The sequence below is a fragment of the Rana temporaria genome, chromosome 8 (genome assembly GCF_905171775.1).
Source record: "Rana temporaria chromosome 8, aRanTem1.1, whole genome shotgun sequence".
In the NCBI taxonomy this organism is placed as follows: Eukaryota; Metazoa; Chordata; class Amphibia; order Anura; family Ranidae; genus Rana; species Rana temporaria.
Genome location: NC_053496.1, coordinates 155978434 through 156001080, shown reverse-complemented (window position 1 = coordinate 156001080; position 22647 = coordinate 155978434). Strand labels below are relative to the sequence as shown.

Below are 22647 nucleotides of genomic sequence, written 5' to 3'. Positions count from 1 at the left end.
ATTACTGGTAAAATAAATTATTAATAAAAATGGCATAAAACTATCCCCTATTTAGTAAAAGTTATAACTTTTGCGCAAACCAAGCAATAAACGCTTATTGCCATTTTTTTTTTTTTTTACCAGAAATATGTAGAATACATATTGACCTAAACTGAGGGAAAAAAAATTGTTTTTATATATGTATGGGGGATATTTATTATTGCTAAAAGTAAAAAATATAGAATTTTTTTCTAAATTGTCGCTCTATTTTTGTTTATAGCGCAAAAAATAAAAACCGCAGAGGTGATCAAATACCACCAAAAGAAAGCTCTATTTGTGGGGGGAAAAAAAGGACATCAATTTTGTTTGAGAACCACGTCGCACGACTGCGCAATTGTCAGTTAAAGCGATGCAGTGCCGCAAAAGTGGCCTGGTCTTTGGCCAGCCAAATGGTTCGGGGAGTCCATCACCCTGTGTGAGCTTCAATTATGGCAAATCGGTGCTTCCGCAGGAGAAATCCAGTGCAACTTCCTGTGCACTAAATACATTTTACCCAATGTTCTTTTTCCTTCCCAGTTATCTTGCGTAAACTACACCACCTCCCCATATTATGGGTATACGAATAGAGGGAGGTGTATGTAGTCAAATCAGGAGAACAACCTAGGGTGAGGATGCAAACTTTTTTTGGAAACAGTACCGGGAATAAGTATTGTCACCCTAGGACAGCATTACCAGGTTTAAAAATAAAATAAAAAATAAAAACACACACCCCTAAAAGAAAATGTAAGGAATGGCAAACTGCAATACAATTATTTTTGGTTTTGGGTCTAGATACACTTTAATGCGTTGCATAGAGATGGACTATGCGCAGATCAACACTCTAAAAACCTATAGGCAGTCAATGAGAGGCAGCCAACTCTTAAAAAGGAGGGAGGCCGGGGACAGCGGACGCAATAGTAGTTGGTTAAGGGCACGGTTCACATTGCTGTGCAGAGAGAAGACCCTTAAATGGAGGAGAGTAAGGAGGATTTACATAGCACAGTCGAAGATTTTTTTTATCTATTATCCCCAACTACTGCCTTATACCTTTGTCTGGTTTGGTAGAGAGGCGTGGAGATTGCCTTTAAGGATATATTCACCAGAAGTGTTGCTAGACCCATTGGGGTTCTTCATTTAAAGTGAGAGGCTGGGGCATACTCCTGGTGTATTGCGGATGGTGGAAGCAAGTGTGACTACACTATATAAGAATTTATGTTTTTCATGCACTTGATTGCTTCACTTCTACTATCAATATTGGAATTTATTGTTTGCATATGCACTTTTTGAACTTTCCTTTGAGGAATCATACTTTTTTGCACTTGCATTTTTTTGCACTTTATTATTTAATTTTGGACAGTTATTACAGCGATAAGATTGGATTACAGATTGTGACCTTTTGACTACAATTACGTTTTTAGGAGTGATATTCATTGATGAGTTTATTTTTGCACTTTTTACATGGTTGCATAGTAAGTGAGGTTGAAAAAATACACAAGTCCATCAAGTCCAACCTTATGTGTGTGATTACGGTATATGTCAGTATTACCTTGTATATCCCTGTGTGTTGCAGTCGTTCAGGTGCTTATCTAATAGTTTTTTTAAACTATCAGTGCCCACTAGTGTTGAGCAGAATACGCCATATTCGATTTCGCGATAGATCACGAATATATAGCGGAATATTTGAGAAATATTCGCTAAATTCGAATATTCGTGATATTTTATCGAAAATAAATGTTTGCCAAATTTCGCAAAATGCGAATGCGATATTTATTGCGGAATTTCGACAACTGCGGTAGGAGCCCTCTGATTGGCTCAGAATATTCGTGATATTTTATCGAAATCTCGCAAAATGCGAATGCGATATTTATTGCGGAATTTGGACAACTGTGGTAGGAGAACTCTGATTGGCTCTGATGCAAAAGAAGGGCGGAGAAAATAATCGCGCAATATTCCTATTGCCGAATATTCGCATTGCGAATATTCGGCAATATAAAATGATCGCTTCAGCTACTCGGCCCAAGGTCTCTAATCATACCAGCAATGCTTTTAGACGTCGATGGAGATCACTAGGATGTGATCTGTTCTAAAAATAAAATTGAAAAAATCCGAATATTCGGAATAGCGAATATTGACCACGAAATTCGAGATATTGGCGAATACTCGAATATGCCATATTCGAGCTGAATATTCGCAATACGAATATTCGTGAGCAACACTAGTGCCCACCGCCTTTGAGTTAGCACCACATTGATTTAATTATATTTAAATCTAAAAGCCACCAATTCACTTTTTCCTAACCTATGTGATTGACTTGTGCTGCTATCACAAAGACACACAAAAAAAAAAAAATCAATAAAAAAATTGGTGTGAGGGACACTTACCTGGTAGAGCACAGCTCCCCTGGTGTGAATCTCATCCGCCTCCTTGTCATCCTGTGTGCCCCCTTCTCTCAGTGTCACCGGCCTCGGTCCCAGAATCTGCATATTCAAAAAGAAGAAAGATAAAATAAATTGAAATTTAGGTGAAGGGGGTCGCCCTGTGTGGTACAAGCAGAAATCCTTGGAAATCATGCTAAAAAAATAATAATAATAATAATAATAATAATAATAATAATAATAATAGCGAGTGGGGACACGCATTGCCACTGCACAAGATGAACGAGGCCTAAAAGTCACGCAGTCACTCATAATGCACAACCCATAAGCCGCATATATATATATACACAGTTGTATTCAAAATTATTCAACCCCCACTGAAATTGATTGTTTTGGCCAGTTTGACATTGATTTTGATCATTCAGTCATCCTGCTTACAATTAAATCAAAGAGGCACGTGTAGGTCAGACAAATATAACATAACATTTATAATGAAATAACCACAAATGTCTTTTCTGTGCTCACATCATTATCAGTTTTATTCAACCCCCAAGTGACATTCAATCTTAGTACTTAGTACAACATCCTTTTACAGTTATAACAGCTTTTAAACGTGAAGCATAGCTTGACACAAGTGTCTTGCAGCAATCTACGGGTATCTTCGCCCATTCGTCATGTGCAAAAGCCTCCAGTTCAGTCACATTCTTAGGCTTGCGCACTGCAACTGCTTTCTTTAAGTCCCACCAGAGGTTCTCAATCGGATTTAAGTCTGGTGACTGCGATGGCCACTCCAAAATGTTCCAGCCTTTAATCTGCAACCATGCTCTAGTGGACTTGGAGGTATGCAAGGTATCCCAAGATCATTGTCCTGTTGAAAGGTCCAACGTCTCCCGAACCTCAGGTTTGTGATGGACTGCATCACATTGTCATCCAATATCTCCTGGTACTGAAGAGAATTCATGGTACCTTGCACACGTTGAAGCTTCCCTGTACCTGCAGAAGCAAAACAGCCCCAAAGCATGATTGAACCCCCGCCATGCTTTACAGTGGGCAAGGTGTTCTTCTCATCATAGGCCTTGTTCTTCCTCCTCCAAACATAGCGTTGATCCATGGGCCCAAACAGTTTCATCAGTCCACAGAACACAATCCCAAAACTTCTGTGGTTGTTATAGGAAAAAGTGGGGTTGGGACTTTAAATGAGGCATGTGGTTTGCACCACCACAGGCCTCCATCCCTGAAAGGGTTTAAAAAATGGAAGGTTGGGACTTTAAATGAGATGCGATTAGCATAATGCGATTAAATATACATATGGAAAATACAAAAATTCTTACCATAATAGTCAGGCTCAAAAATGCCAAATCAAAGAAGCACAAAACCAAATTCATCTGTCTAACTGTATGTAATTAAAACAGAGGTTTAGTTGCAGTCATTTGCAAATGTCTGGGAAGCTGCAGGCCACGTCACGGCACTCTATGTAACTGCAGTCCTAACTGTGAATTTAAAGGCCTCCAAAAGGAGGAACCCAGGTGTGCTAACTAATAGACAGGGAGCAGAAGGCAACATAGAACCGCCCCTATCTATGGTTGGTCTGGCAAATGAGAGCACTGAAAAGACAAAAAACAGGGGTGAAACCAAAACATGCCTACCAAACTAAAATACCACCAAACTGGATGCGGACCACATCAAACTGGGTCAGCTAGTCAAAAAATGACAATGCATGAATTAACTTGTTGGTGGCAGATCTGTGGAGGCAATTATGTAACACTCCTGAAATCGCATCTCCATCCCTCAGTTAATGTTATAGGAAAAAGTGGGGTTGGGACTTTAAATGAGGCATGTGGTTTGCACCACCACAGGCCTCCATCCCTGAAAGGGTTTAAAAAATGGAAGGTTGGGACTTTAAATGAGATGCGATTAGCATAATGCGATTAAATATACATATGGAAAATACAAAAATTCTTACCATAATAGTCAGGCTCAAAAATGCCAAATCAAAGAAGCACAAAACCAAATTCATCTGTCTAACTGTATGTAATTAAAACAGAGGTTTAGTTGCAGTCATTTGCAAATGTCTGGGAAGCTGCAGGCCACGTCACGGCACTCTATGTAACTGCAGTCCTAACTGTGAATTTAAAGGCCTCCAAAAGGAGGAACCCAGGTGTGCTAACTAATAGACAGGGAGCAGAAGGCAACATAGAACCGCCCCTATCTATGGTTGGTCTGGCAAATGAGAGCACTGAAAAGACAAAAAACAGGGGTGAAACCAAAATTTGGTTTTGTGCTTCTTTGATTTGGCATTTTTGAGCCTGACTATTATGGTAAGAATTTTTGTATTTTCCATATGTATATTTAATCGCATTATGCTAATCGCATCTCATTTAAAGTCCCAACCTTCCATTTTTTAAACCCTTTCAGGGATGGAGGCCTGTGGTGGTGCAAACCACATTCCTCATTTAAAGTCCCAACCCCACTTTTTCCTATAACATTAACTGAGGGATGGAGATGCGATTTCAGGAGTGTTACATAATTGCCTCCACAGATCTGCCACCAACAAGTTAATTCATGCATTGTCATTTTTTGACTAGCTGACCCAGTTTGATGTGGTCCGCATCCAGTTTGGTGGTATTTTAGTTTGGTAGGCATGTTTTGGTTTCACCCCTGTTTTTTGTCTTTTCAGTGCTCTCATTTGCCAGACCAACCATAGATAGGGGCGGTTCTATGTTGCCTTCTGCTCCCTGTCTATTAGTTAGCACACCTGGGTTCCTCCTTTTGGAGGCCTTTAAATTCACAGTTAGGACTGCAGTTACATAGAGTGCCGTGACGTGGCCTGCAGCTTCCCAGACATTTGCAAATGACTGCAACTAAACCTCTGTTTTAATTACATACAGTTAGACAGATGAATTTGGTTTTGTGCTTCTTTGATTTGGCATTTTTGAGCCTGACTATTATGGTAAGAATTTTTGTATTTTCCATATGTATATTTAATCGCATTATGCTAATCGCATCTCATTTAAAGTCCCAACCTTCCATTTTTTAAAAACTTCTGTGGTTTGTCCACATGACTTTTGGCATACTGCAGTCGACTTTTCTTATTCTTTGGAGACAGCAAGGGGGTGCGCCTGGGAGTTCTGGCATGGAGGCCTTCATTACGCAGTGTGCGCCGTATTGTCTGAGCAGAAACTTCAGTACCCACATCTGAAAAATCTTTTCTCAGTTCCTCAGCAGTCACACAGGGACTTTTCTCCACTCTACGCTTCAGGTAGCGCACAGCAGTCGAAGTCAGCATCTTCTTTCTGCCACGACCAGGTAGCGTTTCAACAGTGCCCTTTGCCTTGAATTTGCGAATGATGCTTCCTATGGTGTCTTTTGGTATGTTTAACATCTTTGCAATCTTCTTATAGCCATTGCCCTTCCTGTGAAGAGTAATCACCTCTTCTCTTGTCTTCCTGGACCATTCTCTTGACTTCACCATGTTTGTAACCACACCAGTAAATGTCTAGAAGGAGCTGAGTATCACAGTCATTTTAAAGCTGCCTAATTAATGCTTATTAGGCTTTATTGCTGCTCCCTGACATCCACAGGTGTTTTCAATACCTGATTGAATACACTTCAATGAACCTCTGTTCTTCAGAGTGGTAGTCTTTAAGGGGTTGAATAATTGTGTAAATGAAGAATTCACAAAAGAAACATTTACTACTGTATTACAAAACCAATTGATGTAATTTTAGTTGCATATGGTTCTTTAAGAAGTCCTTGTAGGATTTCATTCTGAATACAATTACAAATGTACACTAAATTCCCTAAAACCCTTTACAGCATTGGGGGGTTGAATAATTTTGAACACAACTGTATTTGTTTGTTGATTGCAGCCTGACCTGTGTTCTGGCAGGGGAGTCAAGTAGGAGCATTCTGTTTAAGCATGGATTTTCTTTTGCATACTTAAAGAGTCACTAAAGGAATTTTTTTTTTTAGCTAAATAGCTTCCTTTACCTTACTGCAGTCCTGGTTTCATGTCCTCATTGTTCGTTTTTGCTTTCATGTTGCTGTAAATCCTCTCTGTTCTGGACACTTCCTGGTTGCCTGTTTCCTGATAACCACAGTACTGGGAGATTCCCCACGGTGGTCACTAATCAAGGAGGTGTGATTACTGTGTGTAAAACGAAACTGGATTGGTGCTGAGGAGTTTTAGACAAAGTATCACTGCTCTCTATTGGCTGACTGCCCTCTAGTGGCTCTCTGTACATCAGAGAACCAGCAAACAGCAAAAACGAAACTACACTGCAGGCACATTATACGATTGTTTTTTTATCTATTTTAATAATTTTTAAAAGGAATCAGTTAACTATTATGTCTCTATGCCCTGTAAACAGTCATTTCAGCTAAAAAAAGTTTTTCCTTTAGTGACCCTTTAAAGAAGTTTTATGGGATGTCCGTAACCTTTTAGTTTTTTAAAAAAAAATAAGTCCTATCTTTTAGCAAGGCATGCAAAAACCATAATTTCTAAAATGTGAACAATCATTTTTTCTGGATCAAAAACAAATGGGAGAAGAAAAGGCAGAACTTATCTGGAAACATACTAAATGGAAATGTTGGTTTGCCAATATATAATATGATTTCAAAAATGATATGGAAAATAAGTATGTAAAATTGCATTGTACAAATCTTTGTAACTGTCTTTCTTCAAATGCAGTGTATATAATTTTGAAGTTTTAAATAAAGTTTATAAAAAATAAACACAACTAGCAAGCTGGTCTGCTGTGCCAGAGTAAAGCATACTGTGAGGCTCAATACATGCCATTGAAATCCACCTTTTTAACTTTTTTTTTTATTATAGGCTTTTACATGGCACCTTCAATTTACATAGTGCTTTTATATATTGTACATTCACATCAGTCCCTGCCCTCAAGAAGATTTCAGTCTAAGGTCCCCATTTTAAATGCATATGCAAACATACAGTGACAGGGCCAATTTAGATGGGATCCAATTAACCTTCCAGCATGTCTTTGGTGTATGGGAAGAAAGAAACCAGAGTACACAAGGGAAAAAACCACACAAGTATAGGGAGAACATGCAAACTCTATTCAGATGGTGTCCTGCTGCCCAACTCTAGATTGAGTGTTCTAATAAGTCCTCCAGCAGGGGCTGTGGAGAAGCACGGCGGAAGTGAGGAGGACAAAAGCTGTTGGCCGATGCCCGATCTCCACCATTCCTCGGATGCCCGATCCCCTCTAATGCCCGCTGCCTAGATGAGGCAAGTGCCGGTGGACCGACAACATCGAGGGGGAATGGGTGTGTTTGAGGTGCTGCGTGGGTTGGTGGTTTTTCGCCGCCCCCCCCAAACAAAAAAACACCAGCTGCCACTATCCACTGTATAAGTTTAAGACAGACAAATGTACCTGAACCATTTCCTCAGGTTCTTCCCCTTCCTGTATAATTTCCACTTTTGCAGCACCACGTCTTTCACTGTCTCGTATTTGATAGGCCAAATCTCTTGCACGGTTCCTCTCCATCATGTTTGACTGAGATCCCGACCAGACGTAGATAAACTGAATAGGTGAGGAAAGATATTTTAGTAATGTTAATTAATTCCTTTTATTCTTCTAAATCGAGTCTCCAAACTCTCTAAGCAAAGGGTTTCGTTTATTGTCCTTCAGACTCTGGGGGGCTGGGGTGTGGCCAGCAGAAGGGGATATTTTCCTTGCATCAGTGGTAAAACAATTGGTAAATTTGGTATTAGGGGGAGGAATAGTGCCCCATCATTGGGAGGAATAGTGCCCCATTGTTGGCATTAGTGGGAGGAACAGTGCCCCATCCCTGGTATCATTGAAAGGAATAGTGCCCCACTATTGGCATCAGTGGCAGAAATGTTGCCCCATTGTTGATTTGAATTGGCAGAATAGTGACTCCCATCAATGCCCAAGAACAGGATAAAGGCAGCATCTGGCTGCATCTGGCCCCCAGGCTGGAGTTTGGAGACCACTGTTTTAAATAGTCATAACATGAGTTAAAACAAAAATAGTCAACTTTTCCATTTTCAAGTATATATACAGCGTTTCACGTATAAAATTAATATATTTGGGGCTGCACAAGATCAAAATGGAAGAAACAAATTTGTCATTGCCACCACTCTGATGCTTTTTTTCCCCCCTCTAGTGCAGTATGGGTCCCAAAACTGCTGTAATACAGTGGCGTACAGAGGGAGCAGGGGGTGTGGGCCGGGTGACACCAGGAGGAGGTGGTGACACCCGGCACAGCACTGGATTGAGAGGCGCACTCCAGTATCTCTGCGTGAGGGAGGAGAAAGAATGGTGAGGCTGGCAGAGGCCGACCCGCAGCTCCAAAGTGCCATAGTCCAGTGCCCGGCGCCCGCATGTCCTCCGGGAACCAGCTCTGCGATCGCAATGGCAATTGTGACAGGTAGGTGGGAGAGGTGCCAGTGTCCTATCACAATTACACTCCTCAGACCGGCGAAGAGGGACATTCGTGTGTACAGAGTCGCGCTGATCTGAGGTCTGTAAATGTAGGGAGGGGAGGTATACAGAGGGGGGCGTTACATTAGGGGGATTGCGGGGATTGCACAGGGCGGTAACGATAGGGGGATTACACAGGGGTTACATTAGGGGGATTACACAGGGGGGGGGCTTACATTAGGGCAGTGTTTCTCAATTCCAGTCCTCAGGCCCCCCCAACAGGTCAGGTTTTCAGGATTTCCCTCAGATGAAAAGGCTGTGGTGATTACTAAGGCAGTGAAACTGATCAAATCACCTGTGCAAAATAATGGAAATCCTGAAAACCTGACCTGTTGGGGGGGCCTGAGGACTGGAATTGAGAAACCCTGCATTAGGGGGAGTTACATTAAGGAGATTGCAGGGGGGTAACATTAGGGGGATTGCACAGGGGGGGTTAAATTGGGGGGATTACACAGGGGGTCAACATTAAGGGGGATTACACCGGGGGCAGAGCTGTGCTGATACGCTAGCCTGCTCAGTGCCCCGGATTGCTCATGCTCAGTGACTTTGGGGGTGACACCAAATTTTACCGCACCAGGGGACACCAACCCTAGTGACGTCACTGCTGTAACAAGAGCCAATTCATTGTGCTGGTATTCACCCATTACTGAAGCTGGGTAAGTTTCCTCTTTAAAGGGGTTGTAAAGGTAAAAAAAAAGTTCACTAAATAGCTTCCTTTACCTTAGTGCAGTCCTCCTTCACTTACCTCTTCCTTCGATTTTGCTTTTAAATGTCCTTATTTCTTCTGAGAAATCCTCACTTCCTGTTCTTATGTCTAACTACACACAGTAATGCAAGGCTTTCTTCCTGGTGTGGAGAAAGCCTCTTGAGGGGGGAGGGGGCGAGCAGGAGTGTCAGGACGCCCACTAACACACAGATCCTCTCTGCAAAGTAGAGATTGTCCTGACTTGCCTGCTCGCCCCTCCCCCCTCAAGAGGCTGTCTCCACACTCCACACAGGCATTACTGTGTGTAGTTACAGACAGAAGAACAGGAAGTGAGGATTTCTCAGAAGAAATAAAGACATTTAAAAGCAAAATCGAAGGATGAGGTAAGTGAAGGAGGACTGCACTAAGGTAAAGCTATTTAGGAAAAACATTTTTTTTACCTTTACAACCCCTTTAAATAACCAAAAAAGGAGCATCTGAATATCATGAATTTAAATATGCAGTAAAAAAGGGATCCAGCAGCTGAATTGTGGACAAAATGTTCTAACCTTTTAAGCTTTACTGCAAATGCAACACCCACTGGCCTGCATGAAGGGAAACCTGCAGGGAAGACATATTGAGCCTACCAATGCTGACCTCCTTTTACAAAATACTAGTCTCTGGGCTGTCCCGTTGAATCAATGGCGTTAGTATTTTCAAAGTTGCTAAATAATGAAAATATTTTGTTTAGGTATTATGAATATACTCTGACTTTCCCAATCTTATTTTCTTTTATTCAAGTCAAAGTCTCAAGCTACTTAAGCTAGGGAGCATTAGGCAACTGGCATTTTCAGAAGTAAATAGGCAAGGGCAGCCCCCCGTGTTTATTTCAGTACAGATATTTTAAAGAGTAACTTCATGTTTGTTGAGAAAAAAAAAAAACATTCCCCTCTGGGTGATTTGTGTGCATTGCAAGGTTTTAAACAACCTTTGTTGCAGATTCCTACCTTTTGTTATTCTAAAGAAATCACGTTTTTTGATTTGCAGAGTGAATCTGTATGGGAGCGGTTTCATAATTATCAACTGCTGCACTTGCAGGGCTCTAATGAGGAAAGTGCAGGGTCTGCATTCATTTAAACATGAGTTCCTATTGTGAGTATATCACGAAAAATGACATTTTGTTGCAGAAGATGCCTAAAAACTGGCTTATATCTTACTGGGAAAATCGGTGAGCCAATCACACAAGCAGAAAATTATGTTCTGGGGGGCGCCCTGTACTCATTCGTTGTACAGAACACCTCCAGGTAGCCATATTGCATTGCATTTTTACTGAAAATTAAAGAGCTGCAGATTTTACAAAAGGAAAGGTAATTTTTAATAACATTGAATTACAATATGACTGGTGACGCAATTGTATATGTTATAATAATTTATTTTATTTGCTAGTTTTTTTTTTTAAAGTGGAAGTAAACCCTTCTATTTTATAGTTTCAAAAAACAGTTAACATTCCCGGCATGCCGGAAATGCTAGCCGTCACATTGGTTGTGCTCTCAACCAAACTGTCAAACCATCCAATGACCGGTGTCATAATGGATCAGATGTGCAGCATTATGGCAGTTGCAGATTAAACAGAGGCCAAGATGGCAGCTTCCTTGGCTGAAAACAATAGTAGGGTTTACTTCCACTTTAAAGCTAAAAATATTTTTTTTGTGTTTAGTAAAGCTGGTTATACACCTATAGATTACCTGCAGATTTTCTATGGTTAGATGGAAAAAGTGAAACAGATTTCTCCATGTATGCTAAACTGTGTGGATGGAGGAATTTCCCACTGGGCCAAGCTTCAGTATCTTGATAGTCGGCCCCGCTGACTCTCAACCTAAACAATGCCTGCACCCAATCATAATGTTCAGGTATTTTGAGAGCCAGCTGGGCCGACTAGCAAGATATGGAAGCTTGGGCCAGGGGGAAGATTCTTCCATCCACACAGTTCAGCGTAGATGGAGGAGTCTGTTCCACTTTTTCCATCTGACCATAGAAAATCTGCAGATAATCTATAGGTGTATGGCCAGTCTTAGGCCCGGATTCACAAAGGACTTACGCCATCGTAAGTCCGAATGTGCGCCGTCGTATCTTTGCGCCCGATTCATAGAATCAGATACGCCTCACGGTTGCCAAGATATGAGCGGCGCAAGTCTCCTACGCCGTCGTATCTTGGGGTTCATATTTACGCTGGCCGCTAGGTGGCGCATCCGTTGATTTCCGAGTCAAATATGCAAATGACCTAGATACGCCGATTCAGAAACGTAGTTCTGTCCGGCGCATCTATATACGCCGTTTACGTAAAGCGTCGGTCCTGTGTAACTTTACCCCTCATAAAGCAGGGTTAAGTCATGTTAGGTATGGACGTCGGAAACAGCGTCGTATTTTACATTGTTTGCGTAAGTCGTCCGTGAATGGGGATGGGCGTAGGTTACGTTCACGTCGAATAAACATTGAGCCAGCGTAATTTACGGAGAAAATTCGACGTGATACTGAGCATGCGCACGCATGCGCCGTTCGTTAGGTGCGTCATTTACGTGGGGTCACGATTCATTAGCGTACAACACGCCCCCTACCAGCCTACTTTGAATTAGGCGGGCTTACGCCGGCCCATATACGCTACGCCGCCGTAACTTCGGGCGCAACTTCTTTCTGAATACACTACTCGCCTGACTAAGTTACGGCGGCATAGCGCATCTCCGCCTAAAGATACACGCATCTTTCTGAATCTGGCCCTTAGACTTGAACTAAACTTTATGCCTCAAATACTCACTCAGATCTTAAGTCATGCGACAAGCCAGGTCCCCTGTCTATCTTCTTCCCTGCTTCTTTTCCTACTTCAGGTGTTCACATCACTGCTTGGGTGATGTGGACATTTCATATTGGTTGTCCACAGGGCTTTTTTTCAGGGGAAACTTGGGGGAACTCAGTTCCACCACCTTTGGCTCAGACCCTTTGGTGCTGCTCATCACAATCACTTGAAAACACAGAAGTCTGGTTTCTGTGTTTACAAGTGACAGCTCTGCACTCTGTGTGTAACCCCCCTGAACCCTGCACTCGGTATGTAATGCAATCCTGGTATTTAATGCCCCTTTAAGACCCTTCTACTGTTTGTGAAATCTGAACGGGTCGTGGTTGAGTTACTGCACCTATTTTCTGAGAAAAAAAGCTCTGGCTGTCCAGCAGTGGAGTCCTTTCAGCATAAGAAAACTGTAGCATTATGATGTCACTAAGAGGTGATCAGTTTGGCCAGAGAATGCAGTGCTGGATCACCAGTTGTCACTAGTGGAATCAGCACTGGCAAATGACCTTCTAACCCTCCTCCGCTATATTCAAAACTAGAAAACAGTATGGGGTGGAAATGCATTTTAATTGCAAATATGCTATAGCATACGTATTGTGTGACCTGGCCACTTCCTGTTAAGCCTACCTTGAAGTAAAAGGTGCAATATGGAAGGGAAAGAATGGAACACAAAAAATAATTACCTGGTATATTGTAGAAAGGGAGAGAAAGTGAAAGGATCGACTTCAGACAATAGAAAAGAGATAATTACACTGTCCAATGATGAGGAAAGATAAGTGAGAGATCATACATTCTAGAAGAAGGTTACAAAAGTCCAGCTGAAGAGGAGGAGGACAGCCTAGGAGAGAAGCAGCAAAAGTTTCACTAAACCATGTCACATGCGATGAGCACACTGGTCACATATGAACCTGACATTTATTGTCAATTCTTGCTGGTGACAGGCATAAGATAATTGCTGCCCAATCTGGAAATTTGTTTGGATTTTATGGCACCAGCAAATGGTCTTCTCAACTGGTCACTACTTCTGGACTTACATTTTCTTTACCTCTAACAATACAGGCTGATATAGTACGCATGTACTGTTCCACACAGTTAGTTTATTGGCACAACCAAAAGAATGCATGCTCTGTCTTATGTCCCAGCACACAGCGAGATAGGAGCAAGTTACTTCAGCATTGGGTGGGTTTTGACAAATATTAGAGTTGCAAATATACATGGAAAAGGTGGGGGTTTGGCTGACATTCGGGTGTGTGACTAGTGGTGGCCACCAACATTTGAAGCTAGGCTAGTCGGGTCACTCTAGGTTATAACTTCAGAGGTCTACTGAGAAGCCTAGCTCAATCAATCATGAAGAAATGTTCAACCAGAGAAGTTTGAAGTCCCAGTCCAAGCACCATTGCATTGCTCCCAGTCCCAAATGTCCCTCATTTGGAAGGACAATTCCTTTAAGACCAGATCCCTTTGTCACTTGTGCAGTCTCAGTTGCCGGCTTTATACATTTTGTACTATTTTACTACCAAAAGTGTTATATTGCACTAGCTTTTTATCCAACCTCAATATTTCTACATCTAGAAGAGCCAAGATAAAAGGAAAAATAGGTAAAATAGGTAAAAAAAAAAAAAAGTGAATGGTTTAGCTAATCATTTTAGGTATTTTTTCTTCCATGTAACCAGGGCCATGGCAGGGACAATTATTTGCCCTTGATACTATGCGCTAAAAAAAAAAAATTCTCTTTATCATTTCAGAAAGTTAAGACGTGTGCTATTGTTTTCTTCTCTATTCTTTTAGAGATCTTCAAACTGCGGCCCTCCAGCTGGGGCATTGTAAAACTCTGACATTCACAGACATGGCTAGGCATGATGGGAATTGTAGTTCCTGAACAACTGGAGAGCCGTAGTTTAGTGACCCCTGTTCTATATCCTCTTCTTTATCATAAACTTGAATGCCTGGGTGATGTGAACTTATATAATTTATTCATGAAACAAAAGGTCCTCTCCTGATGGATGAATTGTGCTTGAACACCTGCTATCTAAGGTCCATGACCACTTTCATACCTTAAACCATAGATCTCAAAAAAGTTACTCTTTTAGAGTGACTAACAGTTCCTATTTTGAAACCACATCCCTCTGTTCCTCTTTAGTTGCAACACACAACTTCCAGTATCGCTTCCATTAAAGGCTCTTGGCATTTGATTGCATTATATCTTAAAGCAAAAAAGGAAGTCGATGCTGGAAGACTGACGAGCACTGTGATCATAGTTCTGAACAATAAGTCAGACTGTAGCTATATAATATAAACTTACTTTGGGTCCTACTTTAATCAATGTCTGGTTTGCAAAGTATCTGCTCTCTGGACCGCCAGCCTAACAAAGCTTATTAGTACTAGCCAAAAAGACAAATGCCCCCCAGCCCAGTCCTCCCCTTGATGAGAGATCTTGGATGAAAACTGTCTTAGATTTCTTTAGCTTTCTGTACATTAGTAAAATTTTGTACAAAAATGTTAATTTTCAGAATATTCATTCAGGGTCAAACATATAGGGGCAGATCCACAAAGATCTGCCCCGGCGCAGCGTATGGGAGATACGCTACGCTGTTGTAACTTACTTTTTGAAGCGTCGAATCCACAAAGAATTTGCGCAGTAAGTTACGGCGGCGTAGTCTATCTCTCGCGGCGTAATGGCGCGCAATTCAAATGCGGCGAGTAGGGGGCGTGTTTCATTTAAATGAAGCACGTCCCCGCGCCGAACGAACTGTGCATGCGCCGTCCCTAAATTTCCCGCTGTGCATTGCGCTAAATGACGTCGCAAGGACGTCATTGTTTTGACGTGGATGTAAATTACGTCCAGCCCGATTCACGGACGACTTATGCAAACAAAATATTTTTTTTAAATTATACGCGGGAACGACGGCCATACTTAACACTGAGTACGCCACCGTATAGCAGCTTTAACTATACGCCGGAAAAAGCCGACTAGAGACGACGTAAAAGAATGCGACGGCCGCTCGTACGTTCGTGGATCGTCGGAAATAGCTAATTTGCATACTAGACGCGGATTACGACGGGAACGCCACCCAGCGGACGCCGAAGAATTGCATCTAAGATCCGAAGGCATACGCCCGTCGGATCTAACCCAGATGCCGTTGTATCTTGTTTTGGAGGATTCAAAACAAAGATACGACGCGGGAAATTTGAAAGTACGCCGGCGTATCAGATACGCCGGCGTACTCTCTTTGTGGATCTGCCCCATATTCTTTTTCAACTGTAGTGATGAACGAGCAGGATACAAAATGCTTCTCAAATTACCAAAATGCCAACTGTGAATGTTGCTTTTGTTCAGGAAAAATCATACATATTGTAATTAAAACTCTATAATAGTGATTACATGCAAATAGCAGATCTAAATTAAATTGTAAGGGGTTAAAAAAAAAAAAAAAAAAGAGAATCCGTTGACTCAATGATGGCAAGAAAGAACATTTGAAGAATCAACAGTTCTACTAATATATGCCCAGTTTTGGAATAGGAACTTTTTTTTTTTAGGTAAAGGCATCAAGGGAAGGACAAAAGCCAAATATACACCCCTCCTCCCAACCGCAACTGACTTTATGGTGTCCAATGCCTCGGACAGGAAGAACATGAAGACCTCTTCTCCCTCTCATCATGCCTTTTCCTAGTCAAACTAAAGGTTTCATGATCCAAAGGAGCTTCCCTTGCTTTTCTCCTGGCTAGGCTTGGTTATCAGACAATGTAACTGAGGGTTTAGTCATACACATAACCAGTGCAATCAGCTACCTTCCCATTACCAGGACAGGAGGTATACATTTTGCTACTATTTAGTGACTTCAATGTTTTCTCTATCAAAATTTCAGTTGAACTAGACCTCTTCCTGCAAAAAAAAAAAAAAAATACCTTTACTGTGTCCAGGATGAAGCAGTCGCCTGTGTTGAAACTGTCCCATGTTAGGTCTGTCTCAATTGCACGAATGTGTTTGCGACCACTCACATGGTAAAGATGGTGGGTAGGGGTCACTGCGTCTTTTTCTGCACGCTGGAAACCTGAGGAGACCCCTCCTTCCTGTGATAAAAGCATACAAAGTCACAGTGAAAGGAAGAAAAAATGGCTTGAAGGGGTTCTACAGGAAAATGAGAAAAACACTCTCAGCAGATTGTTTGGGGTTAGTAAGGTAGCACCGTTTGGCTAGCTTTTTAATGGGCGTTGTTCCATATTCTCTAGCAGTTTTATCTAGCAATATTCAAAATGGACACAAGCATTAGACATTGGGGGTAATGTTTCTTGTTCGTGAACAGAACTAACAATTTTTGCTTAATATGTACAGTATTCACACAGGAAAAAGTGAATGGGAAAGACCACACATGATCGGAAACAAAGTATAACTCAGAAAAAGAAAAAAAATATTTTTGGAAACAGGAAAGTTTAATCGTATTATGTAGAACGATAGCCATTTTTTTACCCTGTGCGCTCCGCTTCCTTTTCTTCTTATGAAGTTGCTTCTGTATAGCCAGTACACCAAGTATTGAAATTTATCATCAGGAACGAGTAATTGTTGGAATCCAAATTGTGTATATTATATATATATTACACACACACATATACACATACATATACACACACACACACACACACACACACACACAAAAACCAGTCAGTATCTCAAGCAGTGCAGCACATCTAGTTTGCATAGAGTTGATCAGGTTGTTGATTGTGGCCTGTGGAATGTTGGTCTATTCCTCTTCAATGGCTGTGCACAGTTGCTGGATATTGGCAGGAACTGGAACACGCTGATCCAGAGCATCCCAAACATGCTCAATGGGTGAAATGTCCGGTGAGTATGATGGCCATACAAGAACTGGGATGTTTTCAGCTTCCAGGAATTGTGTACAGATACTTGCAACATGTTGGCCGTGCATTGTCATGCTGTAACATAAGGTGATGGTCCTGAATGAATGGCACAACAATGGACCCCAGGATCTCATCACATTATCTCTGCATTCAAAATGCCATCACTAAAATGCACCTGCCACCGCCACCATGGGCCACTTGATCCACAAAGTTGACATCAGCAAACCACTCACCCACAAATGCTGCCTGCAATCTGCCCTGTACAGTGAAAATCGGAATTCATCCGTGAGAGAACACCTCTCCAAAGTGCCAGACGCAGCTTTTGTGAACTGCAGTCAGATCAAAACCCAGATAAGACGGTTTCTGACAGTTTGTGCAGAAATTATTTGGTTATGCAAACTGATTGTTGCAGCAGCTGTCCAGGTGGCTGGTCTCATACGATCTTGGAGATGAAGATGCTGGATATGGGAGGTCCTGGGCTGGTGTGGTTACACATGGTCTGGTGTTGTGAGGCCAGTTGGATGTACTGCCAAATTCTCTGAAACGCCTTTGGAGACTGCTTATGGTAGAGAAATGAACATTCAATTCAAGGGCTACAGCTCTGGTAGACATTCCTGCTGTCAGCATGCCAATTGCACGCTCCCTCAAAACTTGCGGTATCTGTGGCATTGTGCTGTGTGATAAAACTGCACATTGGCCTTTTATTGTGACCAGCTTAAGGCACACCTGTGCAATAATCATGCCGTCTAATCAGCATCTTGATATGCCTCACCTGTGAGGTGTATAGATTATCTCGGCAAAGGAGAAGTGCTCACTAAAACAGATTTAGACAGATCTGGGAACAATATTTGAGACAAATAGGTGTTTCGTTTATAATTTTGCTCAGTGTATGTACAGGAAAATTTTCATCGTTGGTTTGATCGTATGACCATTCAAGGAAAAGGACGATCATTTGTCCGATTTTCTTAAGCGTGTTCCCAGCTGTAGCAGCAAGTCTTCTGAGAGTGCCCAAAAACAACAGTGTATTTAGGCTAAAGAATATATGATTACTACACTGTGTATCAGATTTACGTACAGTTTTTCCTTCTAATGCTGCGTACACACGACCATTTTTAATGGTCTAGAAAACACAACGTTTTTCTTCAACCTGATTATTGTTAAACCGGCTTTGACTACACACGATCATGAAAAAAAATGCTCTAGCAAAGCGCAGTGACGTACAACAGCACTATAAAGGGGAAGTTCCATTCTGATGGCGCCACCCTTGCGGCTGCTTTTGCTAATTTTGTGTTAGTAAAAGACGATTCGTGCTTTTCAGTCTGTTACAGCGTGATGAATGTGCCATCTCCATTACGAATGCTAGTTTTACCAGTGTTTTTTTCACGTCGTTAAAGCCCACACACACGAACATTTTTTACAACGTTAAAAACGACGTGAAAATTTAGAACATGTTCCAAATTTTTAATGGCCATTTTTTACGTCGTGAAAAATGCTCTGGAGCCCACACACGGTCGTTTATAATGACATTAAAAAAAATAAAAATTTTACATCCCGAAAAACGGTCGTGTGTACGCGGCATAAGGACTATCGCACAATTAATTTGGTGTCAGTTTCAAAAAGATTTGTAGTTTCTGCATACATATTTCTACTATAAAACTGCTGGTGTGTATTGGTTTTTCGTAGTTGGGTAGAAAGTCTGGCCCTTTTGAAACTTCATTATACTGTATATCCTAATAGTTATCAGACACTTTGTTGCATAATTCTGTTCTTTGTTGTGCTCCTCTAGGCTGCTTTCATATTTTAAATTCAGTCTGTGTTGTGGGTCAGAGAGTTGCCGCTCAGCTTTCCCAGAGTCAGAAAATCAAAAAGCATCCTTTTATAGATTTAGGCATTTTGACTGGAGTCGCTGAGTATTGGCTGACCTGTTTTTCTGCAATCCAAATTATAAGTTCTAATAACCCAAATGCGTGGTTCCCAAGAGTACTCAACAGAAATAATGTTCTATGTATTCACGCAGTGACCTCCACACAAAGACAAATGCTTCTATTAGACTAGGTCTCCAATCTGTCCAAATTTCACCCATATCCATTCAACTACCTATATCATAGTGTAAACCATAGCCTTATTGCTAGATTTGAGCATCTGACTTGTCCTGTCAAAACTAGAACAGATGGGAGGCATGGATGTTCATATAGGGTCGCACAGGGCCAAATTTCTGTATAGCAAGCATAGGCAATGACCAGCATTGGTGGCAAGGCTGGCAGTTACAGCTCACAAGTAATTGTTAGTAACAGACCCCTTTGTAGAATAAAAGGTTTCAAACCGCCACCCTGCCAGCAATCTGACAGCATTTTACAGGCTGCTGGACACAGCTGCATGCAAACTCCTGTAACTCCTGAGCTTCTGCCTGGTGTACAGTCCTTTACATCTAGGTGCATGAGCCCTAAGACAGTGGTTTAGGCTAGAATATGCCAGCTTAGTGCTCATACTTGTCATCTGTTGTCAAGGATGCTGCATCCGGCTTCCTGGTCTACTCCTAAGCAGCTTCTCACTGTGCCTGATTTGGCAAAGCTTTGCCCAATTAGGGCTTAGATTGCAGTGCATTGTGGGGCACTCAGTGGGTGAACATGCGCTGTCTGGGCTGAACTTTTACTTGGCTCGAACAGTTTGCCCAACTCTACATAGTAAGGTGCTACACTAATAAATGTTTGGATGTCCTTAAGTCAGTATTAAACCGAAAAGCAATCTATGGAAAGTACATTGAGACACACCAAAGACTAAGCTTCAATAAACCCCAAGAGATACTTGAACAAACAAAAGGTGCTTACTTACCAAATATGTCACCCCCCTTGGGAATAAAGACATGAACTCTACACTTTCGTGTCCCTGCGTCTCGTGGTTCTGAGTAGGCTTCTCACCCATATACATGTGAAGCTGAGAGCTGTAGATGGCTCCAGCTGCCTTTTCATCAACCGTCGTTCCATTTCCTGTATGTGAACAAAACCAAGAGTTATGAAGTGTGATGAAGCAGAAGTACATTTTACGAGTGCAAAATGTGATAATGCATTAAAGTGTTTGTTCACCAATGCCAGAAGTCTGCCAAGCAAAATAGGCAAGTTGGAAGCTTTGGTGCATGCAGAGAACTATGATTCAATTGGTATTGCTGAATCTTGGCTTTATTCTTCACATGACTGGGCTATTTATATTCCTGGCTATGCTCTCTTTTGGAAAGACATGGTAAAATGGAGTGGTGGTGGTGTCTGTCTCTATGTGAAAAGTGATCTCAAAGTGAGTGTGAATGAGAACCTAGTTGGCGAGTGTAATGAGGCTGAAGCCGAATAGATGGACTGTACATGGGTGTGGGTACTACAAAAGGTAATCATTGGAGTTTGTTATAGGCCACCCAGGGTAAGGGGGAGGTGGCGACTCATCTCCTTGCACAGATAGAAAGGACTGGGACAGTGATTATAATTTTATCTACCCGGAAATTGACTGGAGTAATGGCACCGCAGGAACAGTTAAAGGGCAAAAATGTATAAACCTATTATTACAAGACAATGTTATGGTACAAATCATAGAGGCCCCAACTAGGAATGATGCTCTGCTGTAATTAGCAATAAGCGCTACAAACCATGTAGCGCTTATTGCTAATGGTCATATAAAAGAACATCTGGGTAGCAGTGACCATAACTTCATTTAATTTCATGTAAACTGTAAGCAACAAGCTTATACTGCTTATACTGGAAATATAAAATCACAACTTTAAGAGATAAAATTTTCCAAGACTTAGAGTAGGAGGAAATAATGGCATCACCACTTGCCAAATGACAGCAGGGCGGTGCAGCTCTCTTTCTGGGATGCCATCATATGGCGGTGTCCCAGAATGTCAGCTCTCGCGTGCCTGTGGCAATCGCAGTCGCGCCGTGTTGCTAGGACACGGTGCGTCCTCGATCTCTGTAAAGAACCACGTACGCGGCTCTTTAACCATGTGATCGGCTATGTCTAATCACAGCTGGTCACATGTATACACGGAGATGCCGGTAATCGGTGCACCTCGCCTCACACTGACAGAGTGTGTGGCGAGAAGAGCCGATCAGCGGGATCTCCTCGCAGGGGACAACAAAACATGTCATCAGGGCACTGATCATCAGTGCCCTTATTACATTATAGTGCCACCAGTGTCAGCAATTAGTGCCCACCATTGCCAGCAATCAGTGCCAACCAGCGCCCACAAGTGCCACCAGTGTCCTTTAGTGATGCCAGTCAGTGCTGCACATCAGTTTTGCTCCCATCAGTGCCACCCATCAATGCCCATCAGTGCAGCATATTAGTGCCTCTTCATCAGTGCCACCTCATCAATGCCCACCAGTTCAGCCTATCAGTGCCGTCTTATCAGCGCACATCAGTGAAGGAGAAAAATTACCTCTCTCTCTCATACATCACAGGACACAGAGCCTTAATTACATAATGGGTTATTTAGTCACCACAGGTGATTGGACACTGGTAAACCCAATTAAAATTGAGTTCCTCCCCTATATAACCCCTCCCAAATGGAGAGTACCTCAGTTTTTTTGCTCCAATTTGCTACAGCAGGGGGAAAAATTCCTTCATGATACCCCGAAAGGCAATCAGATTTTCCCTGGATCAACTTTACCTATAAATGTTAGTACCCAGTTATATTATGTTCATCTAGGAAATTATCCAGACCTTTCCTAAAGCAATCTACTGAGCTGGCCAGAACCACCTCTGAAGGGAGTCTGTTCCACATTTTCACAGCTCTTACTGTGAAGAAACCTTTCCGTATTTGGAGATGAAATCTCTTTTCCTCTAGACGTAAAGAGTGCCCCCGTGTCCTCTGTATTGACCGTAAAGTGAATAACTCAACACAAAGTTCACTATATGGACTATATATATATATTTGTACATGTTGATCATATCCCCCCTTAATCTCCTCTTCTCAAGAGTGAATATATTCAGTTCCTCTAATCTTTTCTCATAGCTGAGCTCCTCCATGCCTCTTATCAGTTTGGTTGCTCTTCTCTGCACTTTCTAAATGTTCCCCGATATCCTTTTTGAGAACTGGAGCCCAAAACTGAACTGCATATTCCAGATGAGTTCTTACTAATGATTTGTACAGGGGCAAAATTATATCTCTGCCTCTGGAGTCCATACCTCTCTTAATACAAAAAAGGACTTTGCTCGCTTTGGAAACCGCAGCTTGGCATTGCATGCCATTATTTAGCTTATGATCTACCAAAACCCCCAGATCCTTCTCTACCATGTTAATGAAAAGCCTAGCAAAAATACATTTTCAAAGAAATCGAAAGAAGAATACAATTGGTGGCTATAGCCAAGAAGATTCATTATTGGAACATTTGTGATGTATAATTTGTTAAGCTG

The 22647-nt window shown here is 41.8% G+C and overlaps 1 protein-coding gene across 1 annotated transcript in view; it reads right to left on the bottom strand.

Annotated features, from left to right (window-relative positions):
* The window catches only part of CAPG (capping actin protein, gelsolin like), a 75849-nt gene that overhangs the window by 14193 nt on the left and 39009 nt on the right, over positions 1–22647 (bottom strand). The window contains exons 4-7 of the mRNA XM_040320980.1: positions 20080–20234; positions 16297–16461; positions 7790–7939; positions 2400–2495 (exon numbers count right to left, since the gene is read on the bottom strand). Of these exons, the coding sequence (XP_040176914.1) occupies positions 2400–2495; positions 7790–7939; positions 16297–16461; positions 20080–20234 (566 nt within the window). The remainder of the gene's footprint in view (positions 1–2399; positions 2496–7789; positions 7940–16296; positions 16462–20079; positions 20235–22647) is intronic.